Source organism: Pomacea canaliculata, linkage group LG11 (assembly GCF_003073045.1).
Source record: "Pomacea canaliculata isolate SZHN2017 linkage group LG11, ASM307304v1, whole genome shotgun sequence".
Lineage (NCBI taxonomy): Eukaryota > Metazoa > Mollusca > Gastropoda > Architaenioglossa > Ampullariidae > Pomacea > Pomacea canaliculata.
The window spans coordinates 49,605-62,438 of NC_037600.1; the positions used below are offsets into that span (position 1 = coordinate 49,605).

General features: G+C 40.2%; 1 protein-coding gene across 1 annotated transcript in view; it reads right to left on the minus strand.

Annotated features, from left to right (window-relative positions):
• LOC112574652 (cubilin-like) overlaps positions 1-12,834 on the minus strand; it is a 50,252-nt gene that overhangs the window by 3,212 nt on the left and 34,206 nt on the right. Inside the window, exons 12-18 of the mRNA XM_025255848.1 lie at positions 9,035-9,147; positions 6,835-6,936; positions 5,000-5,168; positions 4,712-4,788; positions 3,399-3,746; positions 2,664-2,838; positions 430-611 (exon numbers count right to left, since the gene is read on the minus strand). Coding sequence (XP_025111633.1) covers positions 430-611; positions 2,664-2,838; positions 3,399-3,746; positions 4,712-4,788; positions 5,000-5,168; positions 6,835-6,936; positions 9,035-9,147 — 1,166 coding nt within the window. The remainder of the gene's footprint in view (positions 1-429; positions 612-2,663; positions 2,839-3,398; positions 3,747-4,711; positions 4,789-4,999; positions 5,169-6,834; positions 6,937-9,034; positions 9,148-12,834) is intronic.

Genomic DNA, 12,834 nt, shown 5'->3' on the forward strand with positions numbered 1-12,834 from the left:
GACTGTCATCACTTAAGCTTTGAAACAAGTTTGACAGTAAATGCAGAGTGAAAAGGCCAACATCGGTTATTATGCAGTGTTATACAGCCAAGATTACATACAACGCCAATGCCAGTTATGCAATGATGAAGAGAGTTCTATAATCAAGATCACATACTACATGCACATAAAAAAGCCCAGTGCTAATTATGAACTGGTGAAGAGTTTTATAGACAAGATCACATACCACATATACAGAGCAACAGACAGCTAGACCATGGTTATATACAGATGCATTAAAATATACGGCATTCTCATGTACTAAGCAAAATAACTGGTTGAAGATAAGATAAACAACTGCCTGAGTAGGACTGTTAAATACCAAACGTAGAATAACTGAGGACAATCAACAAACCAAATGTAGAGTAACTGAGGATAATTAACACATACCAAATGTAGTGTAACTGGCTTTGAGAGCAAGACCTGCAGCAGAAGACGGCATGGCAGAATTATTGAAAACAACCATGACTGTGTTTCTTCGTGACAAAGCAGAAGTTGTGCCTGCGGCCAAAGTGATGTTGAGAGGTGGGGATTGCAAAGAGGGACCATCCAGCACTTGCACCAGCTGAGCCCTGTAACACAGCATCTCAAAGGTACAACTATCCGCAGTCACCTTTTTTCTATCGTGTCAAACAAGTGACACATAGGCAATACCTTCTTTCTACCCAACACCCTAATTAAATAACATAACGACACTTCTGTCTGCTGTCTTTGTGATCCACAGCTTGTCTAATACCATTCACATGTTTATTGTTATTATTATTTTGCCCAGTTAGTGACTGGAAACAGTTAAGGGATAGAGAAAGGCAAAGAAAAGTGAATGTGAAAGACAGCTGCATTTAAGGCTTTCCTAAAATAAAATTCAGGTAAACCTGACGCAGCCGTAAAAATTTTAGTTCGTTCATTGGATACAGCAGACTATTACAGAATGACAAAGAAAGTTTTGGTTTGTATGGTACACATTAATTTTATCACCTTTATTAGTTGAAGCATTTGAATAAAGCAATAATGGTAATGTGAGCAGCAAGTTAAAGTTTTCCTGTACATTGTACCAGATACGTTGGTTGGTAATGTAAGCGGGACAGTAAAGTTTTCTCGTATACTCTTGAGGTTTACTTTTCGTGTAATCGTGGTTTTTTTTAAAGAGTTAGTTTTGAATTGTTAATGTCTAACGTTTTCTGATTTGTATTAGAAAGTATAGAACTCTGCTGAAAGTCTGGTGCTCAGAGCTAGGAAAAGGGCCATGTCACTCCTCTCCTACATTGTCTGGACTGGCTACCCATCAATTCCCACATTTTGTACAAAATGTACTTGTTTTAATTTCTAACCCTGATTGAAAGTCTCTTCCACTACATCCCAGCAAGACAGCTATGCTCTTCGTCTGATGATTATGGTATATTTGTCACAAGAACAACTACATATGGTCACGTATGATTTTTAGTGGAATTCTCTTCCCCTCCATATCCACCATCTACCATCATCAGATCCTTTGAATGTGCACCAGGGCTTCTGCTTACGCAAAAAATTGCGTACAGTACGCATTAAAAGTTCGGAGGACCCCTTCAATTTTCGTCAATGGGGTCCCAGGGGACCCCTTCAAATTTGGGTAAAGAACAGATACAATATTGGTAATCTATTATCGACTGCTACAAGGTGAGAGTTACTTCCCTTGCACTGAGGTTTTTCCCCTTACAAGGAAGAGTTCCATTAACCTATTTCCAAGATGTTGTTGACAGCGTGGTTAGAATCATCGTCTCAGAAACGGAAAGAAAGTGAGCACCCCAAGTACAGTGAGCATAAGCTCATCACAGATGCTCGCACAGACTTCGTGGCACAGAAATCTCGCCGTTTCTGACTAGACATTACAGTGCTTTGTGTGCCTGAAAGGCAGTTGAACAAAGTATGTTGATTTGTTGTTGTTTTTTTCAACTTCGGAAAGGGACCCCTTAGACTCTTAGAGTTAGCCTTGGACCCCTTAGAAATCTGAAGAATGGGTCCCTGGGACCCCAAAGAATTTAGCCTTAGCAGAAGCCCTGGTGCACTACAAATATCTTCCACCATCAAGTCTTTTAAACATGCACTACAAACATATTTGTTCCACAAGCATTACTCCTTACACCAATGAGCATAGCTGTCAACAGGTGTGACTATAGTCAATGGTCTAGTCCGCCTGCTCGTCTCTCTCTCTGCAGATTTATGACACTTCCCATCCTCACTGTTTGTTTCCTGATTCCTCTTTGTGTCTTAAATGTTTGTCTTTTATTGTCTGCATAGATGTCTCCTTCCTATTCTGTACAAGTCTTAAGTGCTGAGAGCACTATATAAATAATGTTTATTATTATTCCAGAAATAAACTCTTTTGGGGAAGGCGAAGAGCTGCAAACATTACAATCTAAGTGGAAAACTGCACCAGGAATTCCTATCAATGCTTGTATTATCTAGTGTCTAATCAGCACCCACTGACATTGTCAGAATGCCAGTGACAGCATTTCTATCAGCCAGTGTTCCATCAGCCTTCACATGCTTTGTCTATCATTCAATGAAAACATTAAAAAAGGCTACAGAGGTCGTATCAACATGTCTGTGTCATCCAGTGGCCAATCAAAACCCACTGACACACTTACACTTTCACTTCACTGGAAGCAACAATGGTAAGGGTAAGGTTGACGATATTGACGATGCCATTTTCTGTAGGTGGCAGTTGTATCCGCCACACACACAGTGAGGTGTTGATCTTCTTGTCTGGGAAACCAGGGGTAGAGAACTCTGAACTTTTTGCTACCAGGTTTCTTCCACATTCTTTGAGAACAAATAAAATGCACGAGTTAAAAGGGGAGATAATAAAAGAGAGCATGTAAGTATAAGAAAGGAAAATGGTCGCTCACAACAGCAGCATTAAAAGTATGCTAACGGCATCAACTCTATGCACACATTAATTCCCATCACAAATGTATTATTTCCCCTGACTTTAGGAATGTGACTTTCCTTAAAATACATTCTTTGCCCATCCATACTCATCCAATCATCTATATATGTCTTTCTTCTCTTCCGAAATTTTAGCATTACTTGTCTGTTTATTCTTGCTCACTCATCAACCATCACAATAAGCCGTACATCAAATGTACCATGAACTCATGGCTAAAGAGATTTTAATTAAAATGACAGTGTATTAGGAATGCAGGTTGTCTCAAAATAGTCTTAAAGTAAATGCATACTGTGCATTTTCAGTGTTCAAGAACAGTTTACATCTAGAATAAACATAACAAGAACACAAATAAACCAAGATGTAAACATGCTCCCTATTTTTTGTAAAAGACAAAATGCTTTTGTTTATTCACATAATCCACCATACCACTCACCCAAAATCCAGAAGTCTAAAGCAAAACCTTGCGACACCTGGTTTTCACCTATCAAGTTATTTTGCCTGGCAGAGGAAAATGTTATGGAATCACTTCCAGCTCTGGTGTACAGAAGGTCTTCTGTTGGCTGATGTTCTACAGTGAAATTAGATCTTGCTTCACCACCCTCTGAGAGGATAACCAGGGAGTGGTTCTGGGCCAGGCTAAAGTTTTCCACATGGAAGAGCACAGAAGTATTGGCAGAGGTGTTGGGTAAAATCCAGGTGCAGTCCACATTAAGAGGGTACTGGTTGGGAAATCGGGGGCTGGTCATGCGGCCAGAAGGAAGAGGCAGAACCCCACCACACACTGTCAGCAAAGAAGTAAAAGGCATAAAATATACAAGCACATCACATATAGAACTAGTCTGGGATGACATTTCAACAAATCTCCATAAGGAAAACTTGAATGATGTTCATCAAACAAACTACAAGTATATATGTAATAATAATGTGAACTTATAACTTGAAGCATCACGACCAAGATAGATGGCGCTCTGTGCACAGACCAATAATGATAAATGAAAGATAACGGCAAGTGGACAGTGAGATACGTATTGACACTAAACAATATAAAGATGAGGTACAAGATAACAGCGGACATACTGACACACAAAACAACGTAAAGATGAGGTACAAGAGTAGAACGTAAAGCAATGGATGAAGGATGAAGGGATGTAAATACTATAAACAGTGTAAGGATAACAGCCAGTGGACAGTGAGGTATGCATAGACACACTGAACACACAGATATGGATAGTATATAGTGTATGAGGGGCCAATAACAGGGAATAAGACTGACCAGGTTGTGATCTGAGCAATGTGTTTCATATCCCATTAATACCTTGACCTGCACCAATCCTAACTTGTGCACATTCGTGAATTAAAAGAAGAAAAGGAACGATCTGTTCCTCTTTATTAAACGAATGTCCTCTGTGATTTGTTTCTTATTTTCAGTTGCTAATGACTATGTTGTAGATGTTACTCACAGCAGAACATTTTCTTGATTCTCCTAGAAATGTCTTATAAAGTAACAAAAACAATCACACGCAGGACACATGTACACAAGTGCTTGATGAACTCACATCAGACACACTTGTAAACACACACACAAAAAAACCAACTCAAACATTATTGAAAATTCAGACCAGCTTTTGTAAATAAATTCATTTAGGGAAGTTTCATAATAAAAAGCAACAGTTAATAACTCTTTCTGCAGAATACAATGAAGGTTCAAACGTTGACCAGTGTAGCTACTGTTATTTGGCAACTCACCTGAATTTACCACCTGGTAATAAACACTGACCAGGGTTGTTGACAGGTTACTGGATGTGTAGCCACTGAAGACAAGGCTGCACAAAGGTAACATAACTTCAGTCACGGGAAGTCCTGTGACAATATCAAGAAATCATTAAAACATTAGATCTTCACAGAAAACCAGTAACATTCTCATTTACTAACAACATTTAAAATTTCACTAGCTGTGAAATTCTTTTAGGAGAGCCAAACATATGCATGGAAGCATGTGCACACACATATATACACAAACACACACAGTCATACTCAGTGAAGGAGTTGAGAGGAATGGAGACTGATGGTAAAGGCTGTCCAGGGATGGTGTTGTTTGCTGTAAAGCTGGCAACTGCAGTGCCATACTCTTTGACACCGCTGTACACCGTCAGCGTCTGGTTGCCTTTTACAGACAGTGACAAGAAGTCCACCATAGTAATGCCTGCAACATAAGTGTTTTGTAAGAGGTTTTTTTTAAAGAAAGTTAGAAGGGAGTGGGGGTAGTCAGATATTTAAATCAGGAATGAGTGACCAGTTGTTTTTTTTTAAACTTCCAGATGTGACACATCAGTTGCCACATAGAGTTGTGTATGAGGAGGGAGGAGGTAGAGTGAAACTGTGCATGACTAATCAGGTAGGAAAATTGAACTTTTCTTTGTTCAGCTGTTGGAAACCATATTTTTTGGAAATATAATCTGGATTTTATGAAACGATATTTATAAAAGATCATGAATACTTGTTCCACAGTGTATGAAGATAATAGTGTGATACCTTAATTAATTTTCTGTACCCTTACTGCAGTTTTTGCTTTGAGTCACAGTCACTGAGACCTTAACTGGATCAAATGGATCATGACCTAGTTCATCCTACTCCAGGGGTGTCTGCTTCCTAATTCCAGGAGGTCTGCCTCTATGGAGCCATTTGAATCAAGCAGCTCATGCTAGTTCAACATTAAGCGAGTTGGTGCATGGATTTATATCTGTATTGTAAGAAAGTTGGTTTTCAAGTAATGTGGTTGGACCTATCTATGTATTGTACAGTCATTGTGTTTGTTGAGGACATTTTTTTACAGTTTGGGGCATGCACATTATTTGAGTGAAAGCTAAACAGATTGAAGAATTTCATATTATGCCTGGGTAATTTACCCTTGCCTTACATGTATTAAAGACTGAATTAGGAAGTTTGCTTTCCTTGATGTGCTGCCACCATTTCTATGTGTACTAGGGCAGCTACTTGATGGCAGGGTTCTTTAAATCTTGCTTGTTATGTCAAAAGATGAATTTTCATTAAAGTGGATAGAGCCTGCAAAGCCAGATCTACTTTGTTCTTGTGTTGAGTGAAAGAGTATGCAAATATCCCAGTGTATGCATGACTGAGTGGGAATGCAGGCATGTGGTGTAACATCTTTGTACACGTGTGTGTTTGAACTTCACAGAAAATGAGGCCAGCAGTTAGTGAAGGTTAAGGGTTAAGGGTCTGGTTAGGCTAAGTGTTATCATAAGGGTTAGGCTGGTTGAGGATTAGGTTTAGTGTAGGGGTTATGGCTTTGTTAGGGTTAGGGTAAAAGACTTTAAAGTATATGGCTTTAAAAGGGTAGGAATAGTGTGAGGATTATAGCTTTTAAAGTGTGTGGTGGATCAGGGTGAACTGGGACATGTAAATTGTGTGTGTACATATGGGAGAGAGAGACTTTTAACAAGAGACTTTAGACTTTATTCAGTAGGCTCATGCCCATGACCAAAGGGAGGTAAATGTGTCACATGCAAACATGAACATTTTATACTCGCACGAAAGGAAATAGCTACCAAAGTATAAAATGGAATCAGCATAAGAAGACCAAGGCTGTTTATAACCTTGCCTGCTCATGAGTATGCAAACACAGCACTGAAAAGTTAATAGCTAAATTTTGGTGCTTAACATAAGGAAATCACTAAGATTGTGTTAACATACATTAATAAAATGCTCTCAAAAATGTGTGAGAGAGAGAACACATGAATAGATGAAAGAGAGAGAGAGCCAGAGAGCAAATACAAATGCAGTTTTGTATCTGTTGATACAACATTGTTCATACATGCAGCTTTCTAACATTCATCACCTGTCACTCTCACCTTTAACCTGTGGGATGATGGTTAAACGACACAGGGGAGGTAAGTCTGGTGTAGAGGTTATGGTGTAGCTTCCCAGGGCAGCTGAAGTAGTCTGACTGCAGCCTGCAACAGAAGAGAGTTACGGTAGTCTAGTTTAAACAGAACAAATAAGCAGATGAGAATTTTGGTGGTTGAGATGAACAGAGTATGATGAATGGAGCTGATCTTTTGGAATTCATAGTACGCAGAACGACAGATGTGAGAGACATGTTCATCAAGAGACATGTCAACAGACATTATGTAACCTAAGTCACGTGTTGAAGTAATAAAAGGAACATCGGCATCGCCTATCCAAACAGAGACAGGCAGTGAAGGGTAAACTCTGGTCCTCTCTTTGAAAAAAATAAAAGCTTTTATTTTTTTTGTGTCATTTAGCTTCAACTTGTTGTGGGTCATCCACTGTCTAATATCAAAAACACAATCTTGGATGCTCTAGACAGCAGTGTGTGCCTGAGAAGGAGAGCAGCTGGTATAAAGCTGAGTGTTGTCAGCGAAGGATTGATCACATATAGAGTGAGATTGAATGAGAGTAGTAAGTGGCTTCATGTACATGATAAAGAGGATAGGACCAAGCATGGAACCTTGGGGAACTCTTGAGCATCTAGAGGGGGGGGGGGGAATTTGGTGTTTTACACCGTGTCAGCAACTAAGGCTATATTACGGCAAGCAGCCAGCCCTGTAAACAGATGTCACGTGCAGAGAAAGATCAGCGTGCCCGAGACGAGAAATGAACTCTGGGCAGCCAACCTTCACTGTATTGATGACAGGCGCTAACAGCGCTAACCGTTGCGCCACCAGACCGCTTTGAGCATCTAGAGACTGGTAAAGACACGCAGCCATCCACTAGAACTGACTGAGTCCTATCTAAGAAATATGACTGACACCAGTGGAGTGGGGAGCCTGGGATACCATAGAGAGCACTGAGTACTGAATGAGAGCAGTGTGGTCTCTAGTATCACAGGCAGCAGACAGGTCTAACATTATGAGCAATGACAAGTCACCTCTATCCACAGCAGACAAAATGTCGTTTGTCACCTTAAGCAGGGCAGTCTCAGTGCTGTGAAAAGGGTGATAAGTAGACTGTGATGGAGAAATCATTCTAGAATTACATACTGCAGAATATAAATGAACTCAATGACTGTTTACATGGCCCCATAGTGATGACATGCTGTATACTATGTTAAAGGTCTAATCTTATGAAATTTGTTAGCAATGACTTAGCAAAGACTGGTTAAAGACAATATTTCCCAAATAAGGGTGACTGCTTTTATTCTTTAGATACATATCTACCTCACCATGCACAGACAGAAGTCAACAACCCTGGCCTTACTGCTGCACATGAATATATTTTTCACTGCTATGGCTACAGACAACTGAAGAGCTGAGACTGTTTTTCTGTCCATTGTGATATTTATAATGTGCACCTTGGGAACAGAAGAGGAATATTCACCCAGATTTCAGCATTTTATGCCAACAAGCAGTTGGGCATCAATAAAATTAAAATGGGTGTGAAATCAATACTGAACTATTTAGTGTATCTAAATATAGATATAATATCATAGTGTATCTATTTAAACGTCACTTTGACAGATGATGACTGTCAGCTGCAGACCACCTGACTTATGCATGCGGCCCACAAGTGGTCTGCAGACAACACTTTGAGAACCACTGGTCTAACCAACCTCTGATCATGCAGTGCTGATGGATAAACTAGCCATAGTTGACTGATCTACAACTGTGAGGTATCAGCATACACACGAAGTCCCACTAAGATAACCAGGTACAAACAGATGTCCTTTTGCTACCAAGCCTTATCAACTTGGAACAGATTACTCAGCCTTTGTCACTCTGATTCTCTTACCACCTTTAAGTCTCAACATGACTCATCTTTTCAGAACAGCAACTTAACTGCAACCCTGTCCTGAGCATGTCCAAAATGTGTCTGCATTTATTTCACGCATGAATGGGTATTTCTGTTGTAGAAGTGCAGGTGTCTGTTATATGTTAATATGGGTGAATGGTTGTGATTCAGTTTACTTCCGTATATCCTTTCTATAAAGTGCTTTGAGCACTATATGAATGTTCATTATTATTATTACACTGTTGTCCGACCAACCTATGACCATACAGTAGATAAAAGAAGTGCAGTTGTCCAACCTACCTTTGATTGTATCAGAAACTGACGCTGTAAAATTTTGACGGGACTCAAACCATGTGGCCTCCAGCAGAACTTCGGTACATGCCACAGCTAGAGGGAAGGGCAGGTTCTTGGGACTGATGATGGAGAAACATAAACAATAGTAGTTGATACAGGGCTATCATAAAGTGTTTAATAAGCAATAACGTTATGAGAAATGTGCTTAAACAAGTAGTTGATAGAGGGATGTCATTAAGAGTTTATTCATGCTTTGGTGTAGCCTTTGTGCATCCATACAGTTGTGTCTAGCTTCTTAAGTTCCCTATGTTCTATATTTATGGCTCTGTAGTGTCTACAACTTTCCCTGTTTTTTATATATATATAAAGAGAGAGAGCTCTGTATACATCTACATCATAACTTTTACAAACTGGATGGCAACAAACTTAAACTCAATGATGATAAAACGGAAGCCAGCCCATACCCCAGTGTTCAAGAAGAAGAAATCCATCTTCACTCGTTTGTCCACCAAGTCACATCAAGGTAGGCGAAACCAACATCACCTTTATGTCCTCCATCATGAATATGGGATTCATGGTCACTGCAGACATGACTCTTGATAAACAAGTGACAGCTCTCTGTCAGTCTGTTTATGATGATAACTTACAGCTGTCAGTCTGCCTATTATGATAGAAACATGACAGCCGTCTGTCTGCCTATTATAATAGACTTGTTAAAGCTGTCTATTTCGATAAACATGTTACAACTGTGTCAGTCTGTATATTTTGAACTACTCAAGACGAGCGCCATCCGTCACATTCTGTCTACACGTGCTACCAACACTCTTGTCTGTGTGTTTGTTTTATGCAGACTTGATTACTACAACTCCTTGCTTGCTGGCTGCCCTGTATACCTTCTTCACACACTCCTTGCTTGCTGGCTGCCCTGTTTACCTTCTTCACACACTCCTTGCTTGCTGGCTGCCCTGTATACCTTCTTCATACACTCCTTGCTTGCTGGCTGCCCTGTATACCTTCTTCACACACTCCTTGCTTGCTGGCTGCCCTGTATACCTTCTTCACACACTCCTTGCTCGCTGGCTGCCCTGTATACCTTCTTCACACACTCCTTGCTCGCTGGCTGCCCTGTATACCTTCTACATACACTCCTTGCTTGCTGGCTGCCCTGTATACCTTCTTCACACACTCCTTGCTCGCTGGCTGCCCTGTATACCTTCTTCACAAACTCCAGAAAGTACAGAAGTCTGCAGCACGTCTGGTGCTTAGAGCAGGACACGTGACCACGCCACCCTCTCCTTTATTGTCTACACTGGCTTCCCATCCGTTGTGGCCTCCAGTACAAACTGTCTGTGCTGTGTTTTCATTTCTTGGCTGGCACCTGCCCTGAACAGTTGTCTGAACTGCTCTTCCCTTACATCCCAGCTACACAACTTCACTCCTCGTCTGATGATCGTCTCCTTACTCTTCCTGTCACCACAACAACAACATAAGGCCACAGGATGCTTAGTTATTGTGCAGCGAAACAATGGAACTCTTTCCCTTTCCATACCCGCCACCTACCTACTATTGAATCCTTTATACGTGCACTGAAAACACACCTCTTCCGTAAACATTACTCCTAACAACCTTCCCGACAATGCCAGTCCTTTGTCACACCCTTCCTTTTGCAATATCATGTTAATCTCAGCTCTTGTTCTTTGGTTCCTCTTTGTGTTTTCTGAATTTGATTTTATTCTTTGTTTAGTACGGGTTGTTTATTCTTTTATAGCTATGTTATTTGTTTTCCTGTTCCTTGTATGCTGTCCATATTTTGTTCTTGCTCTTAAGTGCCAAGAGCATGCTCCTTAGGAGTGTGGGTATGTGCTTTATAAATTTTGGATTATTTTTTATTATTATAACTTTCCCTGTGTTTTATATATACACAGAGAGAGCTCTATACACTTTTACATTACAACTTTCCCTGTGTTTTATTTATATATGGATATATTTATATACAGAGCTCTGAAAACATGTCTACATCACAACTTTTCCTGTGCTCTGTCTACACAGGTCTGTACATGTATCTACAATGCAATCTGATCTTGTAGAGAGCAACAGTCTGACGTGAAATCCTCACTGTCTACCAGTGTAGTGATACAACACAATATCATTAATCCACAAGGACAATTGCAGGTAATGCTCATACACAAGCTGCATAGAGATAAGTACATAAAAATGTTGAAATAGTCTCTCTTACACACACACACTGTATATACACACAGTGAAACCTTGAGGTGTTTTGTTTTACTTTGGTTATTGTCAATTTTGGTTTTCATAGATTTTTTTTTTCCATGAAAAATTTGTCTCAGTTTTCATCAGTTGTCTTGGATTTCATTGGAATGTCCACATGACCTTGCTACTAATTTTGCTAGAACAAAGGGCAACCCACACATCCTCCTGCTCAACATGGCATTGTTCCTCATTGTGCTAGCATCACCCTGCATGTCTAACCAAACAACTCAATGCTTTCCAGTGCTTTTGTGCTTTTTTTTTAATTGTGTAGCTTGGAGTGTAACAAGTTATTTCTTTATTTTTGTAGTGGGTAGTTGGTCACAAAACTTACGGGGCTGTCATCTCACACTGTCTCTTGGCTGAACTCTGCTGGACTTACTGTTTGGGGCAGAGGACTAACACATCACACATCTTTAAGCAGATAAATAATTGTCAGTTTTTGTCAGTTTCGGATTTCCCTGTATAAATACACATACTCCCAGCAACAGTAAGATACAGTTGGTAACCTTAGGTCATCTCAGGCTAGTACAAAATCACAGCCAGTGGAACTGATCAAGTGAATGGCACGTGGAATGAATGAGTTGCAGTGATGATTGGTTTTACATACAGGCATCGCGTACCTATAGCCAAACCGCAAGAGTGAAAACTCAAAGGGCAACACATCATCAGATGTGCAGAGGATGAGTGATGCCTTCCTGAGTATTTGGTGATGACATAAGGCTGCCTATTCCCTCTGCCTGGTTCCGTTGATCTTGGAACAGATATTAACAAGGGAGACTAGCAAGAGGCTGTGGAACCAAGAGATGAAAGAAAAAAATGATGAGACTTTCGATGAAGGACTGAAAGAACCCAGTGAGGATGACAGCTGACAGAGAAAGATCTGAGTTTCTGTAGGAGATACAGACATGGATGGCTCTTATGGAGGATCATGTCAACATTGATGTTCCATTTAAGCTTCTTATCAAAGACAGTACCTAGATATTTGTAAGAGTCAATTACCATGATGGCACCATCAGGGGGTAGTACTACTGACTGCCTCAGGCTTGTTTGTCCAAAAGTCGAAGATCATTTCCTTAGTCTTTGGGAAATTCAAAACAAAAAAGTGTTCATCACACCGGTGACGAGGAAGAGCGCCACAATGATCATGTTCACTTTCATACAAAAGTGACAGCAAGGCAGTGTCATCAGCAAATTTTACAAGAAAGCGCCTATCCGTAGTACTTCTACAACTGCTAGTATACTGTATGAAGAGTAGTGGAGACAAGCAGCAAACTTGAGGTTAACCTGTACAGGTGACAACAGGACCTGAGAGAAGACCGTTACCAGAAACTCTCTGTTGTCTATTTGTTAAAAAGTCCAGGATACAGAGAGTTAATTGATGAGACAGATGGAAGTCTGAAACTAGACTCTCTGCCAACAAGTGCCAACCATGTTAAAAGCAGAAGAAAAATCAGCAAAGAGAAGCCTGGCATGAGCTGTGGGTTTTGACCAACAGCAGTCATAACCTCACTCCTTACAATTTTCTCAAGTGATTT